At 51.8% G+C, this 20,550-nt stretch overlaps 2 protein-coding genes across 3 annotated transcripts; both read right to left on the bottom strand.

Moving 5' to 3' along the window:
* Positions 1 to 35: 35 nt before the first annotated feature.
* Positions 36 to 16,485, bottom strand: Camkv (CaM kinase like vesicle associated). Of its 2 annotated transcripts, none has more exons than XM_078043202.1 (11): positions 16,463 to 16,485; positions 4,300 to 4,408; positions 4,059 to 4,190; positions 3,803 to 3,877; positions 3,450 to 3,588; positions 3,183 to 3,303; positions 2,972 to 3,047; positions 2,746 to 2,882; positions 2,504 to 2,582; positions 2,195 to 2,282; positions 36 to 1,914 (listed from the first exon to the last, which is right to left on the bottom strand). In XM_078043202.1, exons 2-11 carry the CDS (start codon positions 4,392 to 4,394, stop codon positions 1,366 to 1,368), a joined length of 1,491 nt encoding a protein of 496 aa, XP_077899328.1. In that variant the 5' UTR covers positions 4,395 to 4,408; positions 16,463 to 16,485; the 3' UTR covers positions 36 to 1,365. The 2 variants fall into 2 exon arrangements, with proteins under 2 accessions (XP_077899328.1, XP_021583161.1); XM_021727486.3 differs by lacking the exon at positions 16,463 to 16,485 and adding an exon at positions 12,940 to 13,371.
* LOC101971713 (uncharacterized) lies at positions 16,268 to 20,092 on the bottom strand. Its single transcript, XM_078043201.1, has 2 exons — positions 19,475 to 20,092; positions 16,268 to 19,360 (listed from the first exon to the last, which is right to left on the bottom strand). Exons 1-2 carry the CDS (start codon positions 20,090 to 20,092, stop codon positions 16,268 to 16,270), a joined length of 3,711 nt encoding a protein of 1,236 aa, XP_077899327.1.
* Positions 20,093 to 20,550: the final 458 nt, after the last annotated feature.

The raw sequence follows: 20,550 nt of genomic DNA on the forward strand, positions 1-20,550 counted from the left end.
AGGACAGAGGAAGCAAAGGCAAGAGGGTGGCCAGAGGCTTTGCAGGGTGACGTTTATTTGCCAGGTTCAGCAGGCACACAATTAGCCCACCAACCTTCACGTACCAGAGCAGACCCACAGGCATGCAAGGAGAACGGCAGGACCACCATGGAATGCCAAGCAAGGGCGAGGACCAATATGGTTGCCTGTCCAGGCTGTGGTAGTGTCTGACAAAGGGCACCTGTCAGGAACCTCCCTCAGGGTACTAGGGAGTCTTATACTTCTTCATCCCAGCAAAAGCAACTTAACATGGCTCAGAGGCCCCTAGGCCTCTGATAGAAGCAACAGTAAAAACAGAGAAGGATCTTCTCCATGTTCTTGTTAAACTGAGAGCAGAAAATCCACCGTTCTGAAGGGCAAACCCCCAGATCATACTAAGGATTATCACCAATCAGCAGCCCCCCTGGGATAGAGAAGACTTATGGGCTGAGCCTGTGCAGGGTTAGCATACAGAAAGAGAATGGGGACATAGCCCTCCCTGTTTAGCCCATGGTAAGGATCCAGCTAGGCTGGGGCACTGGGTGCTAGTCCTGTACTATGTTCTATCAGGTCTCATTGCCACATCCTAATTGCTTCTCCTTTCCCGTAGAGGCCCAAGAGGTTCAGGGTACAGGGAAACCCACTGCAGGACTCAAGAGGGCAAGAAATAACAAGCGTCTCAGGAGGGCCTTCCCAGGGACAAAGATGGAAGCTTCTACCCTCCTACTCATTCTCTTATCATCGCTCATATTTCTAAGGACCCCACAGCTAGCATTTGGTGCCCCCAGCCAACACATGACCAATCTTGATTTAAAGCAAACTGCCCTAGATTTTTGGATACTCTGTACTAGCCAGCGTCTACTCCTAAAGCAGCCTACATACCACAGGTATACACCTTCATATGTAGGAGCCTAACACCACTGACAGGGCCTCGCTGGAGGACCAGCTCTCAGGGCAAGGCCACTCAATTTAGGGCCTGGGAAAGTATGCAGGGCCTGCCTGGGTGAATGATGAGGCAGGAAGGGAAGGAGAAAGAGAGCAGGGACCCCCTGAGATCCCTAGAGCAGCATCCCACAAGGAACAAAAATTCGTGAAGGTAGCAACAGACAGAAAAGCCACAAGGTATCCATGCAGGGGTTGGGGCTGGCCCTGCCTCTGGCCTGCCCACCACTCGCACATACACACAGGAGACAAGACTGCTCTCCCGTGGCCCCCAGGAATGCCCCACTAGGATGGGGAGCTTGGGGGAGCAAGGGCATCATGCCAGTGACTCTATGTACAGTGAAAAGCCCCTCATTCACTCTCCCACCCTCCTGCCCGCCCCCCATCCCCCACCAGACTGCCCACTCAGCTGGTCTCCTCTCTTCCAGACTCCTGGGCATAGCCAGTAGCCCCTTCTTTACTAGAGGGTACAGCCTGGCCTGTGGCACCCTCTAGGGTTGTGCAGTCCGGCTGGGCCATAGCCGGCTCAGGGGTGGCAGCTGCCTTGGCAGCTGGTGTGACACTGCTTTGGGTAGTGGGCACCATGCTCTCTTCTGTGGCTGGAGTGGCTCTCCCATCCGTGGCTGGAGTAGCGCTTCTGTCGGTGGCTGGGGTAACACTGCCATCAGTGGCTGGGGTGATGCTCCCATCAGTGGCTGGGGTGACGCTCCCATCAGTGGCTGGAGTGGTGCTGCCATCTGTGGCTGGGGTGGCACTACGGTCTGCAGAGGCCACATTTTCACTCTTGGTAGCACATGCAGCATCACCTTCTGTGGCAGATCCACTTGCAGCTGCAGCCCCACCTGCAGCCCCAGGGGTGGCAGTGTCTGTGGCTGAGCCAGACTGCACTGCAGCTGTGCCAGATTGCTCTGGTGCCCGGAGCCGTTTCATGAGGGTGGTCACTCGGACAGCTTTCTGAAAGGAGGACAGTGGAGGAGAAACTCAAGGTGAGGCTAGCTGGATCCAATCCCTGGCAATTGCTAAACCCAGCCCCTTCCTTGGTACCCCAGCTACTTCTGACCACCTTAGACCAGGGATCCAACTGCTCAGTACTCCACTTAAGGTCATGACAGCCATTCATGAGAACCTAAAGAAAGCTTGTCTATGGTTTTGCAGAGGTATGGTATGGGCAAGAAACTGGGTATCAGAAAGAACACTTAGGACTGGGCCAAGAAAGAGAACAATCAAAACTTACCTTCCACTTGGCCCTGGCAAAGTTCTTTTCAATCTGGGCACAAACACCATCCTTGATGTTCTTATCAGAAGCAGCATTGCCAGAAATCCTGGGAAGGGTACAAGTACATCTGGATTTGAGAGATATGGGTCTTTGGGAAGATTCTGTCCAGTCCTCCCACTACAGGATCCAAGACTACCAAGCAAAGCCTGTAGGCTGGCAGGAACTTGGGTCAAGGCCTCAGGGATGGGGACATTTAGGTATGAGGGGAATAGAAGTCAAGAGAAGCCTGGCCTCTCCTCCTTCAGTTCTCTCCTGGGTCTTGCTCACCATTCATGGGAGATAGCCTCTTCTGCAGTGATCCGCTGGTCTTGCTCCACCTCCATCAGCCTTGTGACCAAGTCTTTGGCTGGGGACAAAGTCAGGAAGGAGCTACGCATGGGCACCCCATCTCATTGTCTAGAGGTGATGAATGGGCTGGGGGGCAGGAGCAGAATCCAGCAGAGAAGCTGAGAGCAGCGCCTCCCTTCCCACTGCCCTACACTCTACCCACATACTGAGCATCTCCTCACCTGCTTGAGAAATATCATCCCAGTATGGAGAGTCAAACTCATAGTCGCCAGCCAGGATCTTCCGGAACAGATTCTTATCATGGTTCTCATAGTCATCTTCTTCTACCTCCTCATAGAAGGGTGGGTTACCTGAAAGCCTACATGGAAGCAGAGTCACCCAAGATAAGCCAGACATAGGGCTTCTCCCCACCCAGCTGCAAGCCTGCATGTCTACCCATCCACTCACAGGATATACATGATGACACCAATGGCCCAGCAGTCCACAGGGCGTCCATACCGTTGCCGGCCTACCACCTCCGGGGCTACAAACAATGTCCAAATGCTAGTCAGTATCAGGCCATCCACAACTACTACCTGAGATAGGGACATCCCCCTACCCAAAGTGATTCCCTCAAGGCTGACCTCCCCCAACCTGCCCCTGTCCCATCCCTGCTTGCCTAGATACTCAGGGGTCCCACAGGGCTCCTTGATGAGGCCATTCTCTAGCTTAGCCAGGTGGAAGTCGCTGATGACAATCTTCGAGTTCTTCAGCCGGTTGTAGTAAACCAGGTTCTCCAGCTGCTCAAGCCACATGTCATTTGGGTAGGCAGAAGAGGATACCATGAGGGCCTCAAAGTCTGGACCAATGCCCCAAGATACTTCCCATTGTACTCCAACCCCAGCTTGGCTTCAAATTGACCCAGTGATTCCGATCCTTGACTCACCTTGAGGTTCCTGTGCACAATCTTGAGTGAGTGCAAGTAGGCCACAGCCTCCAGGACCTGCCGCACCACATTGCTCGTGTCTCGTTCTGAGTAGTAGCCCTGGTCCAGGATCCAGTCAAACACCTCCCTCCCCGTGGCCCTGAGGGACACCAGCCCCTGAGCCCGGCGTGGGCAGGATTGGGGATGGGGCAGGAGTGTTTGGGAGGCTTCCCTTCACCAGGCAGCTGACTGGGCAAGGCACAGGGACTTAGAACCCCAAGGGTCCAGAAAGGGGTCTTTCCTTAGTTGCTGAGGGCAGGACAAATAAAGACCCCAGGGACTAGGGAATCTTGGGATCCCAGACCCACACTCACAGCTCCAGGAAGATGAAGTATTCTTTTCGGGTCACAAATACATCTACCAGCTGCAGGATGTTGGGATGCTTCACCCTAGAGGCGGGGAGAAGTCAGTAGTTAGAACTAGGTGAACCCTTAGGAGAATCCCTGGTCACTGTGGCAGCCACAGGACACTGACTAGCCAGAGGATGGTATTGCCTGAGTCTACCTGCCCTCTAAGCCCTTCCCTACAGCCTCCTATCCTTCCCTGCCCCCAGACCAGACCTCAACTCACATCTTGAGGATGCCGATCTCATTCTTGGCTGCCTTCCGCACCTTGCGGCCATCCCGCTTCTGAAACTTCTTGCAAGTGTGCAGCTTGCCTGTAGTCTTGTCCTTGGCCCGAAAGATTTCACAGAACTCCTCACTGTAGCAGGCAGGTCATCCACTCAGTCCTGGGCCTTAGTGTAGGGTACATTCCACGCCCCCTCTGCTTGCCCACCCACCCATCTTTGCCCAGCAGGCCCAGCACTCACGTCTTGATGACCTGTCCCAAATCATATCTGTCAGTCACCTCCGATGGCTGGTTATAGTTCTTCTTGTCACCCAGAGTCACACACCCAAACGGCATTGCCAGGCTCTAAGCTGTGGGCAGGATGGGGATCTAGCTCAGCTACACCACTCTACTTCTCCCACATCAGATCTGCCTTTGAGAGACCCTAGCCTGGCTCAGGCCAAGCCAGAGCACCAGAAAGGGCTCAAGGTAAGCAGGCTGAGACCACTCTCTTTTCTGGCCATATATCCAATCACTCAGTTTGGCTGCCAGAACTACAAATGTGTTATGCTGATATATCAGGGAATAGTTCTATATTATATACACTTAAGAAGACTTATCAAACAACTTCTTTAAATTTTAGCTATTTTAGCCAAGTAGAGTGGCACCCGCCTATAATTCTAGCTACTTGGGAGGTTGAGGCAGGAAAATTACAAGTTCAAAGGCAACCTGGGCAACTTAGATCCTGTCTCAGAATAAAAAATAAGAACTGGGGATGTAGCTTAATGATAGAGTGCTTGCCTGGCATGTGCAAGGCCTTGGGTTTGATTCCTAGTACTGAAAACAATTAATTAATTAATTAAAAACATAAAAAGGGGGCTGGGGATGTGGCTCAAGCGCTAACATGCTTGCCTGGCATGCATGGGGCGCTGGGTTCGATCCTCAGCACCACATACAAATAGAATAAAGATGCTGTGTCCACCAAAAACTAAGAAATAAATATTAAAATCTCCTCTCTCTCTCTCTCTCTCTCTAAAAAAAAATTAAAAATAAATAAAAATAAAAAGGGCAGTGGATGTAGCTCAGTGATGGAGTGCTCCCAGGTTTAATCCCCATGCCACAAGAAATAATAAATAAAAATAAATTTTAGCCATTTTACTGATTAAGGGGCTATAACCACCCATTTACCAGATATTCATCCCTGAAGATCTGGAGATAGCAAGTATTGGCAACTCTTCCCTTTAAGAAACAGTTTGGTTGAACAGACATTCCTGATACACTGGTAAACATCTGCCCTATACAAACACAGTGCTTCAGAACACTTGTACTAGAATGCTCATAGCAGCCATATTCATAATTGCCAAAAACTGGAAACAGCTCAACTATCCACCACTACAGGACATATTATTATAGAGCCACATTATACTGCAATGAAAATGAAGGAGCTACAGCTATATAGAACCAATTAATCTTATAGTGCTCAGTGAGAAAGGGTACAGAATATATAGAGTATGATTCTATTGCCACAGAACTCAAAAACAATTCATACCATTCAGGGATACAAATGCACTATAATGAAAAGCTAGAGAATAAGCACCTTTGAGTCATATAATGGTTCCTTCTAAGAGAAAGGAGAGATGGTGACTGATTCAGGACATGTGGGGGCTTCTGAAGGGCTTCTTTCATGCATGTGGTACTAGGATTGAACCCAGGGGCATGCTATCACTGAGCTACTTCTCCAGATCTTACTTTTTAAAAATTTTTAAAAATATTTCTTTAGTTGTTGATGGACCTTTCTTTATTTATTTACATGTGGTGCTGAGAATCAAATCCACTGCCTCACATGTGTGAGGCAAGTACTCTACCAAAAAGCTAAACTCCAGCCCCAACCCAGTCATTTTTTGTTTTGAGATAGGATCTTGCTAAGTTGCCCAGACTGCCTCAAATTTGCAATCATCATGCCTCAGCCTCCTATCCTGGATTACAAGTATGTACCACCACACCCAGGTAGAGGGCTTGTTTCTGAACCTTAATAGTAGTTACACAGGTTTGTGCCTTATAACAATTTATAAAAATGTACAAGCTTGGAGCACATTCCTAGATTTTTATTATACTTCACAATAAAAGGGCATTAATAAAACTGGAGGCCAAAAAAAAAAAAAAAAGCCTGGAGGCCATCCACATTGAAGAATACTTGGTACCTATTAAGAATAAGGTGTGAGGGCTGGGGTTGTGGCTTAGTGGTAGAGCACTTGCCTAGCATGGGTGGGACCCTGATTCGATCCTCAGCACCACACAAAAATAAAGGCATTGTGTTGTGTCCATCTATACCTAAAAAATAAATGTTTAAAAAAAAAAAAAAAGAATAAGGTGTGCTTCACTTTATTCTCAGTTGTTCAATAAAAAAGGGTCAGAATGGTGGGTAAAGGGTACTGCTATTTGGGAAATATTTTAAAGTTCATACTGGTTTACTTTTACAACCCTACCCCCCACACAGCCGCAAATTGTGAAGGATACCAAAAAAGAACTTTGGAAGGACACCAAAGGAAATAAGAGTTCTCTTTGGGACAGAATTGGATACTGAAGGAACAGAACCCTCAAAAATAAGACTTTTGTTTCTGTTAGAATTTTTACTATGATGACTTTGATTGCTTTAGTAAGTATTGCATTTAGGCATGGTGCTTAGGATATTCTTCTGAGGGAAAAGCTCCATCTTGGTGGAAAGGCAGAATTTGACTAGGTTTATATTCCCTGAGCCCAAGAGGAAGGATTGGTCAGAAGATATTCAGGGGTAATGGTGAGCAAAAGCAAGACAAGCCTGCCTAGCACTATACTACATTGTTGGGCCCATAGGGACCCAGCATCAGGTACAGAAGTGAGGCCCCAGACCAGATATAACTGTCTAAGTAGGCTCCAGGCACTCTTTGAATCTGGGGTATGGTGCCCCCAGGTCTGCAACTCTGTCAGCTGTGGCCCAGTCTTCATCTGTTATGTTGTGTGGCTGGTTCCAGCATCCAAAGGAAAAGATACTCTCCGTCCTTGTTCAGAGTAGAGGACCTTTACAGACCTGACTCCAGAGTCTGCTCTATGATACCTGGTCAGTGTGAGCCTGGGCCTATAGCAGGTTCCACTCTGAGGATGCCCTGGAATTGCTCTGCCTCTGCTGTGTATGTATGTGCTCCCTTCACACCAACAGCACCTGCTGTGTGCAGGGCCTGACTGGGCCCTTGAGTAATCAGATGCTTCCCTGTTGAAGGCACTCACAACCCTAGGGCAGTGGTGAATGGAGAACGCCATTCCTAGAGGACAAAGCTTAGCACGAGGGACTCTGCCAGCAGGGGACAAAGCCTAGACGCAAACAGGCCCTGACTGCTACTCACTTCTTCCCAGGCAGAAACTAGCCCCAATTCCCAGAGGCCAAACCTCTGGAGGTCTTCCCTTAAATGTGCCCTAGGTATAAGGGAACAAATTCTAATTCATCTGGGTTACTTGGGATCAGGGAATATAAACACATTTTGTCAGCATGATTCAAGGCAGAGTTTAAGCCATCTAGTGAGGCATCGCAGAGGCAAACAAGTGAGGCTTTGAAGATTGTTGCCACCATGGCCACAGCCCTGCTCCTGCATCTATTGAGGAAGAAGAGCACGTGGCTGGAATCCCATTTCTGCAGCTGAGAGCAGAGGCCCAACTACCTACCATGCTAGTCACCCATCTCCACACTATGTAACATCTTGGGAAGGGGAACTCCATCAGACCTCATCCACTCTAATAGGCAGCAATTGCCCTCCCAGCCTGGAATCTGAGGGCCCTGCACTAGGCAGAAGGGTGATAGCTCAGCCTGGAAGTCCCCCAGGAGGGCAATGAGGGACCTGTGTCCCAGCTCCATTGCTTTGCTTACACAATTTGCTCTGACACAAATGCCCTTCCCCCAGAGTCTCCCATCAGAATCTTATTTGTCACTGCAGAGTTATTTATAACATTTAAAAAAAAAAAGAAAAGAAAAGAAAAAGCAACTACCTAAATGTCCAACAACAGGTAACTTGCCAGCTTGACTCTACCTACTCAATGGCAGGAAAAGTGAGCATTGGCAAGGGTCCTGCCCACCTTAGCTTCCCTATGGAGCAGTCTTAACACGAACAAGGTGCTAGACCAGAGCTGAATTTATTGTCTCATTGTGATTTCTGACATTAAGGTTGTCTCTGCAACAAATTATTTAAAACAATTCTGATGTTCCACAGTCAGATGCAAAATGGCCCTTCTCTGAGATACCTTCTCCAATCTTTGCCCCACCCCATTCCAACAACTCCCATCTCTGCCAGCATGGTGTGGGTGCGAGGTTTTGTGTATGCCTGATCCTGGTCCCAGCTTTTGGTTATGCATATGAACTCATGCCCACGGAGGCCCAGAACTGGTCTTGGGGTCTGTCTCCACCATGGAAAGCTTACAGTAACATCAGCCTGGAGCCATGTCCTGCAGACTCAATGCTAGGACAGGAACAGATCTGTACTCTCCCCTACTATGGCTGCCCTGATATCAACCAATTATTATCCACCTCATCAATCTAATTGAACTCACTGTGCCCCTGACCAGGCTTCAGGGTGAAGAGAGGAGAAAGGGGGGCCATATTTCCAATTAGCACTTTCATCCCTTCCATCCCCACCCACTACACCATCTGCTACCCACTGCTGAAACAGATTGAATTTGGGGGCCCCCTCTGAATTAAGAGGAACTTCCTCCTGGTGAGATTCCCCACCCCCCCACCACACACACACACACACACACACACACACACACACACACACACACTGACAGGCACCAAAAAATATGGGAGGTGGAGACTGCCCACTCAGGTCTAACACAGGCTAACAAAATTTGCATAGGTTCATCACCTGCATTTTTTCCCATAAATTATAACTACTTCTGTAGGATGGGAAGAAACAATCTAGGTACTTCTCCCAGGTTTGATCAAACTGTTCAAAAAGCTCATATTTCCTTTTTTTTCTTTTTCTTTTTTTTTTTTTTTTTTTTTTTTGCATATTTCTTCTATGGGTAGACCGCCAAATCCAGCCAGCCAGAATCCAGGAAGGGTCCTTGGGCTTGGTGGCCAGTAACATTGCTACTCCATGGGAGGCTGCAGATTGGGTGCACCAAGCCCCTTGCATCTGTCTGCAAAAAGATGGACCCTGGCCCCAAAGCTAGAGGAGCAACCAAGGAGTTTGCAATTATTAGCTCCATTGCCTAGACCCAACAATAGAGAGCTCTGCTTCCAGCAACACAGGACCTGCCTCTTCCTCAAGTCAGATCCACATTAGCCTAAGGAGGCCCCACAGCAGCCATTTCCTTGGAGATATAGCTCCTTCCCCTCTCTGCAGGAGAAACAAAACAGTGTGCACCTGGGGCTGTCAAAGGGCACTTGAGGGGAGTGCAGAGCCTAGTGTTGCCACTGCCCTCCAGCTGGCTCTTAGGGAACCTGAGGGCCCATCACTTCCCAGTTACTGCCTGCTTCCCTAGACTTGACCACTGGACTCAGGGAATTGAGTCTCAGGGAACCCTGAGGGAGCCTCTTTTCCTTGGTGCCCTAGAAATAACAGGTCCCATGGGGGCTTTACTGATCTTTAGTCAGTCTTATTCAGGGGATGCCCAAGTGAAACAGAGGACAAGAGGCCCCATATCAAGGTCCTTTCCCCTTCTCCATGGGATCAGCTTGATTTAGGACCCACCTTTCATAGCCATAACTAGGCGTTTCCTGCTTGCTGCTCTGGCCCTTACCATGTGGGAGCTTGCAGTAAATATGAAGGCCAGGAAGGGTTCAGGAGGCCTCCAGCTGCCTCCCAAAAACTGTAGGCAACACCTCCATATTTAGTGGCAGCTGTGAACATCAGACTGCAGGCACCCCTTCCCCTCCCCTCTCAGGGAATAGGGCTGGGTTTCCTGCGGCAATGGACTTGTCCAGGCCCAAGCCCTGTCTAGCTCACAGCTAGACTCAGCCACAGGCCCAGGTAGAGACCTCCTCACAGGTCTGGTATCAGAAGGCAGAGTCCACTGTGCAACTGCTTCAGGAACCTGTGTATGGGGCTACACTGGCTGGCTATAATTGTGCCACAGTCAATAGTTCCTGGTACTACTCTCCCCACCTAATGAGGGAATATGGAACAGGGGGGTCCTCTCCCACCCCCTCCCACCCCCCAACACCAACTTGCACGTGGGCATGCAATCCAGTGTTACCTACAGAAAATCCAGTCCTCAATATGCAGGTAGAATCAAGAGCCAACTGCACTACCACCCCTACCCTAGGACCTGGGGGCCTCCATTCTTTGAACCCCTGAAAGAGAATCCACTGACGGCCCTACTTCCTTTTGGTTGGAGGAGGGGAAATGCAGAGGAAGGCACTAGAGTAAAGGGTTGCTATGGTGATGGAAGTTTTAAAACAAGGAGAGGGGGAAGGGAAAGATATTAGCCAGGTCCCTTCTTTAAGAATTCTCTCCTGGGCTGGGGATGTGGCTCAAGCGGTAGCGCGCTCGCCTGGCATGCGTGCGGCCTGGGTTCGATCCTTAGCACCACATACCAACAAAGATGTTGTGTCCGCCGAGAACTAAAAAATAAAATATTAAAAATTCTCTCTCTCTCTTTTAAAAAAAAAAAAAAAAAGAATTCTCTCCTGCTTTGACCTAGCTCCTTCCCCATGGGTTCTGTGACCCTGGTCCTTATTGAAGAAAGGGAAGTGGGGGAACTGAGAGACTAGAAAAGAGAAGGTGTAGAGGGTCAAAGACACAGACAAAAGCAGAACCTGTGATGGAAGAGAAGCAAGAAGGTGACAGTAAGAGGGACATTGACACACGAGGAGAAAAGGGGAGGTAGGGAAAGGACTTGAGATACCCAGCAGTACCCTAAGGTTTCCATGGCCCTGTGCTCTGAACCCCTGTGTCCTAGCTATCCCTGATATCTGTACCTTCAAGACTGAACTCTCCAGTATCCCTCAGACAAAGCAGCCAGATTCTTGGGGCATTTTGGTGGGGAAGAGGCCAGCTGTTGCAGTTCTCCAGCCAGGACAGTTCCCCAGATTCTACTTATCCCCAGACTCTCCTTATCCTTCCGGCAGCTCAGGTAAAGGAGATCCAATATGTTGAAAACACAGAATAAGGGAATGGAAAAGAAGCTTGAAGACCTGGATGTTTCCCTTTACAATTCCTCCTTTTCAGCTAGATACTCCCAGCCATCTCTCCAACCCCCATCTGCTATCTTCTATAGGACTTGGGTCCCTAGAGCCCCTCTTGCAGCTCAGCTTCATCTGTCGCCAACCCTTTGATGGATCTAGTCAGGAGGACCAGAAACAGCAGTGTAAGCAACCCAGAATCAGGATAACAACTGCACAACGCCTCTGTGCCTCATGCCTCAGTTTCCCTAAACAGAGATTCATAGGCTCTGTGGCCTTTTTCCAGGGCAGAAGATTGTCCAACTGCCTGAGAGTGGAGACAAGAGCATGGGATTAGAGAGGAAGGTCAGCAGCAGATATGTAAAGCCAGCCTAGGGCACATGAGGGTCCACACCAAATGATCTACAAGAAAGGGAGACCCCTGCCCCACCTTGGGGACTAGCCCAACTCTGAGAAGAATGGAGACACTAATTTCCCAGTGAGAAAATTGAGGCTCAAAAGCCACTGGAGGGGCTGGGGATGTGGCTCAAGTGGTAGCGCACTCGCCTGGCATGCGTGCGGCCTGGGTTCGATCCTCAGCACCACATACAAACAAAGATGTTGTGTCCGCCGAAAACTAAAAAATACATATTAAAAAAAAAAAAAAAAGCCACTGGAACTGGCTTCCACTTAAGGGGAGGAGGGTAAAGCACCAGGTCCCTAAAGATTCTGGGGGACTCAAAGCCTGGGATTTGAGGGAGGCACAGAACAGGTTAGACTAGTGCAGACTCTGAGGTTTTGGTGAGGGACAGAGGACCCTGTTTCCTAGGAAGGAACCTGGTGGAGCAGGCTCTGTCTGGGGTCTGCAGATAAAAGCAATTGGTGGGGGGTGGGGGAGGACGGGATAGGGGGGTTTGGGGCTCAAGAGTCTCCAGGGTCTCAGCCAGACAGTTCAAGTTGGGGAAAGCAGAAGCTCAACTCAAACCGTTCCCAGTTACCCACAGTCAGGGGCCCTGCTCCCCACCATGGTGCCACCCTGACCCCCTTCCCCAGCGCTGCTGGCTCGCCCCCGCTGGCACAGCAACACACATGCGGGAGGCACACGTGTGAGCACCAAGCCCCGCACCTCCCAGCTGGAACATGTGCGCCCGGCACCCCCACCGCGCACGTGGGTCCTTGCTTTGGACCACCCCACACACACACATTGTTGGCCCTCCGGAGAAGACTTGGAAGCTGGAACTTTGCTGGGGGGCTGCTGGTCCCCAGGAGCTTGCAGCCTCCTCCCCCAACCTCGCAGCAGCCCCGCCCAGCCCCCTCCGGCTGTCGCCCATAAAGAACTCTCCGTTGTCATGGAAATTAGTGACTGCTAAGCCCGAGGGTGGGGGCCTGGGGGCAGTTGGGAGGGGCTGGAGGCGTCTCTGGGAGCGGGGAGGGATGGCTCAGCCCTTAGCCCCTACCCTCATGGGGCACCACGATCTTCGAGGGTTAAGGTTTTCACAATTCGTAACCGCAAAGGCTTCCCCCGGGACCCCCACCCGCCACCCCAGCCGTCCGAGGTAATCGGGTACTTCAACGACCCCGCGCGCCAACCCCCCCATCTGCAGAGCCCGCGAGCTGTGTTCCCGCTGGGACCCCGAGCCCTCGCGCCACCCCCCTCCCCCGCACTCTGCGCTAGGAACCTCTAACCAGGAAAACAATCCCCCAAGGCCCCCCAACAAGCGTCCAGGAGACGCCCCCCAACCTGGGGCCCAACCCTCCCTGCTCCCGCACCTGCAGTTCTGGTTGGTCACAGAGAGGAAACGATCGCGGACTCAGCAGGGCGCCGAGGGCTCCGAGAGTGGCGGGTAGAATCCGCTTGGGGCACGCGGGGCAGACGCGGCGCCAGCTGCAGCCGCTTCAGCTCGCGAACCTCCAGCATCGCCAGCCGCTAGCCGGCAGTGGATTCGCACCCCGGGCCGGGGGCGGGCTGGAGGCGGGGCCTCCTAGCTGGGCCTGCCCCCACCTTGGGATCTCACTCGCGGGAGGGCACTAGCGGATTGGTGTTGAAGCTGGTGAGCCCCAACCATGCTCTCAACGATTCCCTTAAGACCCCGGACTTCCAGATCGACCCAGCAACAGAGGCCAGAGGGGCCATCCTGGGCCCAATGTAGGTGGTAGGGAGTGGGGAACTGGGGAAAAGCCTAAACCCTGGAGCTGCACGGAAGTCTCTTAGCTTTTAGTACTTGACGGTAATCTCTGGGGGACGAGGGCTCCACCCAGTTCCCCAAACCCAATCCAAAGGGCGGAACCCACGTAGGAGAACCAACTGGGCAATTGCTAGAGCGTCCTCCTACCTAGGAGCAGTAAATTCTCAGGGGGGTGTGTATGTGCAAGTGATCAGAAGATAACGCAGCAAGGGCCCCAGACCATCCTAACCCCAACTCCTGCAACGCAGAAGCCTTTCCCAGATGAAACAGCCAGGGTTGCTGGCCCAGTCTGCTCCCTCTTGTATGGTGTTGAATTTTCCAACCGATAAAAGTCACCTATGACATGGTGTGTGCTCTGTTTTCTTTCCACTGTAATCACCCCCGAACGCTTCATGAGCAACCCCACCCCATGAGCTGGGGCATGGGGTCACAGGAGAACTGTGGCACCAATGTACTCCACCAAGCCTGGACTTGGAAGGAGAAAGCTCAGAACTGCTAGGAAGAAGATTTGAAAGAAGTCCTTGATCTCATCTTCATCCTTTATACATGGAACCAATATGTGCCCCCATTCCCCTCACAAGCACTAAGGACCGTTCCAGTATCTAAAAGGCAGACTTAAGCCTTTCAATATCCAGTAAGCCATCTGGCCCTGACTTCAGGGGTGGGGGAAGAATGGGATTATCCCCAAATTCTTAGGCATGTTGAGTGAGGTTCTTCTGCATGGCTACCCATAGCTGATGACAGGAAAGACTAAATGAAGAAATTGAGAATAGAACTAGAAAACTAGCCTGGGAAATGACTACCTCAACCAAGGCCACTCTATGTCTTCCTCCAGATGGGGTATTGAGGATCCTTAACTTCTTTCCTTAGCTTTGATTCACCTTCTGCAGGCCCCTCTGTGCTCCCTAAGTTCTGGGTGGTCACTGTGATGACACACATAACACTGCTGGGTAGGAATCTCCTCGCAAGCCAGGCATGTACAAGACGAAGACTATCATCTCAGTATGCTTAGCTAATGTTTGCAGAATGAATGAATGAAGGGCTTGGCACTGAGTCCTTCTTGCCATCTGCCCACTATCCTTAAAATGATGGGACTCTGAGTTGTATGTGGTAGCCAAGTCATGAATTGCTGACCCCATGTGTCATACACATTTTCTGTCTTTCCCAAGGATCATAACTATCCAGGCATGGGACCAACAAGAAGCTGAAATGGGGGTTTATAGGCAGGGGAAGGGGTGGCTCTCTAGAGCTTTGCCTGATGCTGGCAGTACTCCACTTCTTCTTGGTCCTGTGCACACTCTGTATGCGTGTGGGTGAGAGCACGTGGCAGGGTGTGTGCGCACACGTGTATATGTTGTGTTCTTTTATGCTCAGAGAGATGGCAACAGCACAGTGTGTGCAGTGGTGCCCAGGGTCACGTGTGTCTGTGTTCTGTGTGCACTCAGGCGTGCTTGCTGGCACGTGTATATTAATGCTGTAGTTAGTCCCTAGAGATGTGGATCCTTCTTTCTGCCTGACACAAGTCTCAGGATTGTGGAGGCTGAATCAAGCTATGGAAGCAGGATATAGGAAGGGGCTGGACCATTCCTGGGGGGTGAGCCAGGTCTGTGACATCCATAGATCATTGTTTCCAAGCTCCGCACTAGGGCAGCCCCTTACTTTCAAGTATATGTGAGGGTAGATAAGTCTTTGTCATTTGTGGAAGGCAACCTGAAGACATGGCTTGTCCCTCAGCATCCAGCCAGGAAAAGTATGACCAACTTGAATGTTTGGTTTCAACATGGAGCCCCTCTGGACAGGGGATACTAACACCACTGAATGTCATTCATTCAGCTCTGGGTCATGCACTGGGTCAAACCCAATCTTTTTTCCTATTTTCCTCTTCAGAGCTAGACAGTATCAACAGACATGGCTTCTATCTACCCACTAACAGGGATGATGAGAAGCCTTTCAGCATAGGACAGAGTTTGAGGCAAGAGCAGAGGTAGTTGGCACTGCATTGCCTCTGTGAGAACCCTCTTGAGAACTGTACTCTGGGCAGCGTACAGGAAGGAGTTTCCTGAAGTGGGAGGCTAGGGAAAAGAAGGGAGTCCAAAATTTATAGTTCTAGCTTTTACCAAAGCTAGCAAATCAGAGGGGCAGGAGAAGACATGATCCTCAGAATCTACAGAGCCTACAGTGCAGATCAGTGCTACTCTCCCCATCTCAGGTTGTGCCTCGCATCTAGGATCCAGGACTTATTGGCCCTCTCTACTTCCTACCCTGTGTTTGAAAGGCCAGTACTCCCAGGCCCTCGTTCTCTGACTGGACAAACACAGCATAGAACTCCAGCCAAGGTTCAGACTCTAGGAGGTACCTGTGTTACCAGGCCAGCTCCTCTGAGAAGCCCAGACTGACCCTGACAAGGTCCCTCCCTTTAGGGTCAATGCCATATCCTCAGCCATCTTTAGAACTGCCCAGTTATTGTCCATGCTGTCTTTAGCACCCAGAAGAGGGTCCAAGATGTGGGAGGGCTAGCAGTCTTTCCTTCTAGAGTAGGGGAGGGGGCTGACCCCCATCCCCCACGTCATGACTCACACCAGGCTGTGTGGGTTATTACATTATGTTTGAAATTGCCATGGCAACTAGCTGGCAATCAAGGATAATTACACTTGTCGTCAGAGCAACAGGGCAAAACCCACAGCAGCCACTCTCTGTGGTTGCCCTTGGGGTACAGTAAAGGTCAGGCCAGATCATAGCCAATGCTATCCAAGGGGCCTCAGATCCAGAAAGGGCAGGTTGCCAGAGCCCATGGAGTATCAGAATTCAGGCCTCCATTCCTGATTCTGTGCCTGAACTCCTTTTCCCCCCACACCACACTATGCCTGAAACATGCAACATTGCTTAAAGCAAGCAGAACCAGAACTTTATGTTCACAGCTGATACTTGTAGATAGCCCATGGGCCTTCCTCCTCGTACTCACGGCGGCTGAGCCACAAGCTCTGGAAGGAGTCCCGGCATGCCATGATGGAACCCCCAAGCCAGGCAGCAACTGCACGGTGGGGAGAGCCCAGCACAGTGGCACCAGGGCCTAGCTCCTGTCTTAAGCGCTCAGGGAAGCCACTCACCAGGGTGCTGCCACCATCCAGCACCACATTGGCCAGCAGTTGCTTCTGCTGCTTGGCCTCTAGTCGGCTGATGCTTAGCAGGGCCAGCTGTGGAAGTCCTGGCTGGTTGACACCTAGCAGGTTGGGCTGGAAGAGAGCCTCGGGGCAACAGAAGCGCTCAGAGCCCAGTGTGACAATCTGCTTATCTGGGAGTACAAAGTCCACTTGGGCTTGGGTCTGGGTGCGGGCCATCTCAGCCGCCATGTCCATAGCCACATAGCAGCAGGACTCTTTAATTTGGTTGACGAACCCTGCCTTAAGTGGTGAACGGCCACCTGCCAGCAGCAGCTGAGCCAAGTAGTCAGTAAGGTCAGCACCAGCCACATCCAGCCGGTAGGTGTCAAGTGGCGCCAGATCCCCAGTGAGGATGGGTGCCACGTAGGAGGTGCCATGGCCACTGCCCAGCACCAACCCAGTGGTACGCCCATAAGCATAGAGTGCCAGCAGGGCCTGATGCACTGTCTGCATGGCTGGCACATGGAAACGTTCAAAGAGTATTTCTGCCACCTTTTCTCGGTTAGTACGTGGTGAGATGGGGGAGTCAGCCACAAGCACAGCCAACTCCTCAGGCTGTACCCCCAGCCTGCAATAGAACAGGTGCTGCCACAGCACCTCTAGTGCATCCCAATCAGACACCACACCCCGATTCAGTACAGGATAGGAGCCTTCCTGGTTTTCCGGCACTGCATACCGGGGCTGGCCCTGGGCTGGATGTTGCAGCAGCTGAACTTGTGAGGGTACCACATTGAGGACATGGTCCTCACCAGCCAAACCACATTTGGTGAATCCTGTGCCTGTATCAATCACTACAGCTGCCATGTTCTGGTAGGGGCTTGAAGAGTGACGACAGAGAACTGGTGACCGTCCTGACAGAGCATCCATGGTAGACACCAGCTCATAACAGGCCCCACGGAGCAGGCCAAGATGCGTGACCACTGATGAATGTGTAATGTCCTCAGCTGTCAGCTTGAAATGGTTCCCACTCTGAGATTCAGTGTCCACCATGGCCATGGGCAAGACTTTGCAGCCAGTGCCAGGTGTGCTAAATGCAATCAGAGAAAGATGTTCTTCCTGGGCCCTGGGGGAGCTACCAGGTTGCCAGGATGAGAGCTGATGCATACTAGGGCTTTGAGCACTACCAATACCAACCATCTCTCTATTCCTATAGCTACAGGTCTCTTCTGGAGCCAAGGGCACTCGAAGTACCTCTACACGGGCAGGCAGATCCAAGGGTTCATTTTCCTGGGTGGAAACCTGGCAAGGCTCTCCAGAGGTGAGGGGCCCTCTTGGCAGGGTGGGATCTTTGGTGGTGGTAGGGGGGGGCATCCTGGTGAAGGGTACTTGCCCAGGGAGAGAAAGCTGATTGGTAAGAGGGGTCTGCCCAGTGAAAGGAAGCTGACCAGTTTCAGGGAGTTGCTTAGTACAGGGAGGCTGACCAGGTGGAGAACCCTGTTCAGCTATGGGTAGCTGCCTAGCAAGGAGGTTCTGCCCACTGAGGAAACTCTGACCAGTGAGGGGGACCTGCCCAGCATCTTTGGTCTGAGGATCAGGGTGAGCAGTAATGACTTCTTTCTCATTACGTCTGCCTACCTCCTCTTGGAATAGAGATTTGGGCATCACCTGCATATTGACAGATGAAGCAGGCTCTGAGTTCATCCACTGCAGTTTCTTGGGCTGGATCACAGAGGTGTCTGTCATCCTGGAGGACTCTAGCATCCAGATGGTATGACTAGGTTCATTTTTTTCAGCATCAGGTTTAGACCAGCCAGGATCAGGTACATGGGGCCGAATCCTCTCACCAAATTGGAGGGGTGTCTCCAGTGGAACAGGCCCAGTGAATATCCCAACCCTCATGGGTGTTTCAGGGGAGTCCCGTGACTCCAGGTTGTGCCTGGCCTCCTTGGGAACCAGGGCCACCTCTCGGTAGCTGGCAGATGAGAGGCTGGAGGGTACAGGGCTGGACAGCATGGGTGTGGTGGACCAGAAGCTGGAGTGATTGCTGGCAGGGGACACGTTGGGCCTGACCAATGACCGGGTATTTTCAGGAGAATAGAGAGATGGGTGGCTGGGCACAAGGCCCACCAACACTGCTCGTGAGCCCATAGGGTCATGGCACAGCAGCCCTACCCTGGTGTTGCCCGTGGCCATATCAAACACCAGCACTTGGTCTTCCACAGCTTCCTGGAGCTTACAGGCTGGGGTACTGGTTGTAGGAATTTGCATGGCTTCCTTGGGAAGCTGGGGTGTGGACTGCTTGTGGCAGGTTACTTGGTATGAAGACTGTGGCACACTGGAGTAGTTGTTGCAGACATTGGGAGGCTGCTTGTCAGGTTGAGAGCTGCTTACATCCTGGTTTCTCTTCTGGAACTTGGGAGTAGATGGAGGCTCTGAACATGGATTTGGGCTGCCTGGCTTGGAGGGATAGACTATGGGCTTCTCCACTGGGTTTTCAGGTTGCTCAGGTGGCACCTGCCTTCCAGTAATCTTGTGCTCCTGGGCATGGTCTGGGAACACTTCTGAAGCAGGTGCTGCAGTAGGAAGCTCCTCTTTAGGTTGGACTTTTTCCTGGCAGGATGGGGCAGTTTTAGAAGATTCCAAGAGGATTGACCATTGGTTGCCACATCTCCTGAGGAGGAGGTCTTGAGATAGGTCTTTGGTGACTGGAATGGTGTCAGTCAAGTGATCAAGGGTATAGGTATAAGGTTCAGCTGCTGCAGGCTTTGGGGTCGCATCCAGAGCTGGATTTGTAGCCTGAGCTGGAGTTGAAGGAGTCAGTGACGGCAAAGAAGTAGTTTTAACTGGGGCAGGAGCCTGAACCAAACACGAGCCCTTTCCTGGGCCCTGATCTTGGGCTGGAGCCTGTGCTGGAGCCTGTGCTGGAGCTTGTGCTGGAGCCTGTGCTGGAGCCTGTGCTGGAGCCTGTGCTGGAGACTGTGCTGGAGCCTGTGCTGGAGACTGTGCTGGAGCCAGTGCTGGAGCCAGAAGAGAAGCTTGGCCTTCAGCTGTACCATCCTTTGCTGAGAGAAAGTAGGGTAGCCATCGACTCTTCCTGGTGCCCAAGGGGGCCATCTGATCTGTGTTGCAAGGGCCTTTGCCCCAGCCTATCAGGACTTTAGCTGGAGCCTTGCCCTCCTTCCCAACCTGCATCTGAAGCCGGGAACGGTAGGATGCGCACCGGGTAATGTCACTGTTGTTGTTAACGCGTGTGCACGCTGGTAGGTTCAGGGTCCCGTCGTCCATGACAAGATGCTGTTGGGCTGCTACAATGGGACTTGAATATGAGCCAGTAGAGGAGAGTCTCAGAGCATCCTGAGAGGTCTGCATATAGCGGCACCTGGAGCTAACCTGAGCAGGGTCCTGGAGTTGCTGGTGAGTGGGCTCGGGGATGTGGGCCTGGGAGGCTGGGCCACAAGCTGCATCAGTGGTGGCCTCAGAGGAAAATGACAACCCCTGCTTGAAGTATAGGGATCCTGAGTTTATCCATGGTCCCTGGGACCCTCTGAGGCCACCCCTCAGCTGCTGGTTGCAGGCCGAGGGGTGGCCTTGGGGGCCCGATGGATCAGGGCCCCCCACCTTCTTGGTGGCTTCCATAGTCCTGCTCCATGTCCTAGGAGCCCTGCCCCCACTTCATTGTCATGGCAACCCTACACATCACAGCCCCCAGTGACCTGGGAGGTGACAGTGTGGGAAGTCAGTGGCCCCACCCCTTGAGGAATGGGAGGTCTGCCCTAGGGACCTTGGAAGGCAGAGAAACCCAGAGATCTCAGTGAAGTTGGCCAACTATAGGCCAGCCTCCTCTCCCCTTACCAGTGAGTGACCACTCTGCCCAAGCCAACTCCAGAATGAAGGCAGTACCTCAGAGGGGGCAAGTGTAAAACCAGAAGAGAAAGGTAGGCAGGGAGACTCTAAGGAAGCCTCTGGCTCTGGGTCTTTTGGGGAGGTTGGCAAAGCCCCTTCACCACTTAGTGCTGGGAGACAGAAGAGGGTAAGGGGTCCAGGCTTAAGCCCAAACTCCCCTCTTATATATTCCCCAGCTCCTGCTCCAGGGA

The sequence above is a fragment of the Ictidomys tridecemlineatus genome, chromosome 3 (genome assembly GCF_052094955.1).
Source record: "Ictidomys tridecemlineatus isolate mIctTri1 chromosome 3, mIctTri1.hap1, whole genome shotgun sequence".
In the NCBI taxonomy this organism is placed as follows: Eukaryota; Metazoa; Chordata; class Mammalia; order Rodentia; family Sciuridae; genus Ictidomys; species Ictidomys tridecemlineatus.

Bases quoted from the DNA above. Each gene is read 5' to 3' on its own strand.
- LOC101971713 (XM_078043201.1), bottom strand. From the start codon at position 20,092: ATGGAAGCCACCAAGAAGGTGGGGGGCCCTGATCCATCGGGCCCCCAA. The intron at 19,361-19,474 runs GCACTGGCTCCA...GCTCCAGCACAG, and splicing joins AAGCTTCTCTTCTGGCTCCA to GCTCCAGCCCAAGATCAGGG.
- Camkv (XM_078043202.1), bottom strand. From the start codon at position 4,394: ATGCCGTTTGGGTGTGTGACTCTGGGTGACAAGAAGAACTATAACCAG. The intron at 3,878-4,058 runs GTGAGTTGAGGT...CCCCGCCTCTAG, and splicing joins GAGATCGGCATCCTCAAGAT to GGTGAAGCATCCCAACATCC. The intron at 3,304-3,449 runs GTGAGTCAAGGA...TGGCTTGAGCAG, and splicing joins TTGTGCACAGGAACCTCAAG to CTGGAGAACCTGGTTTACTA.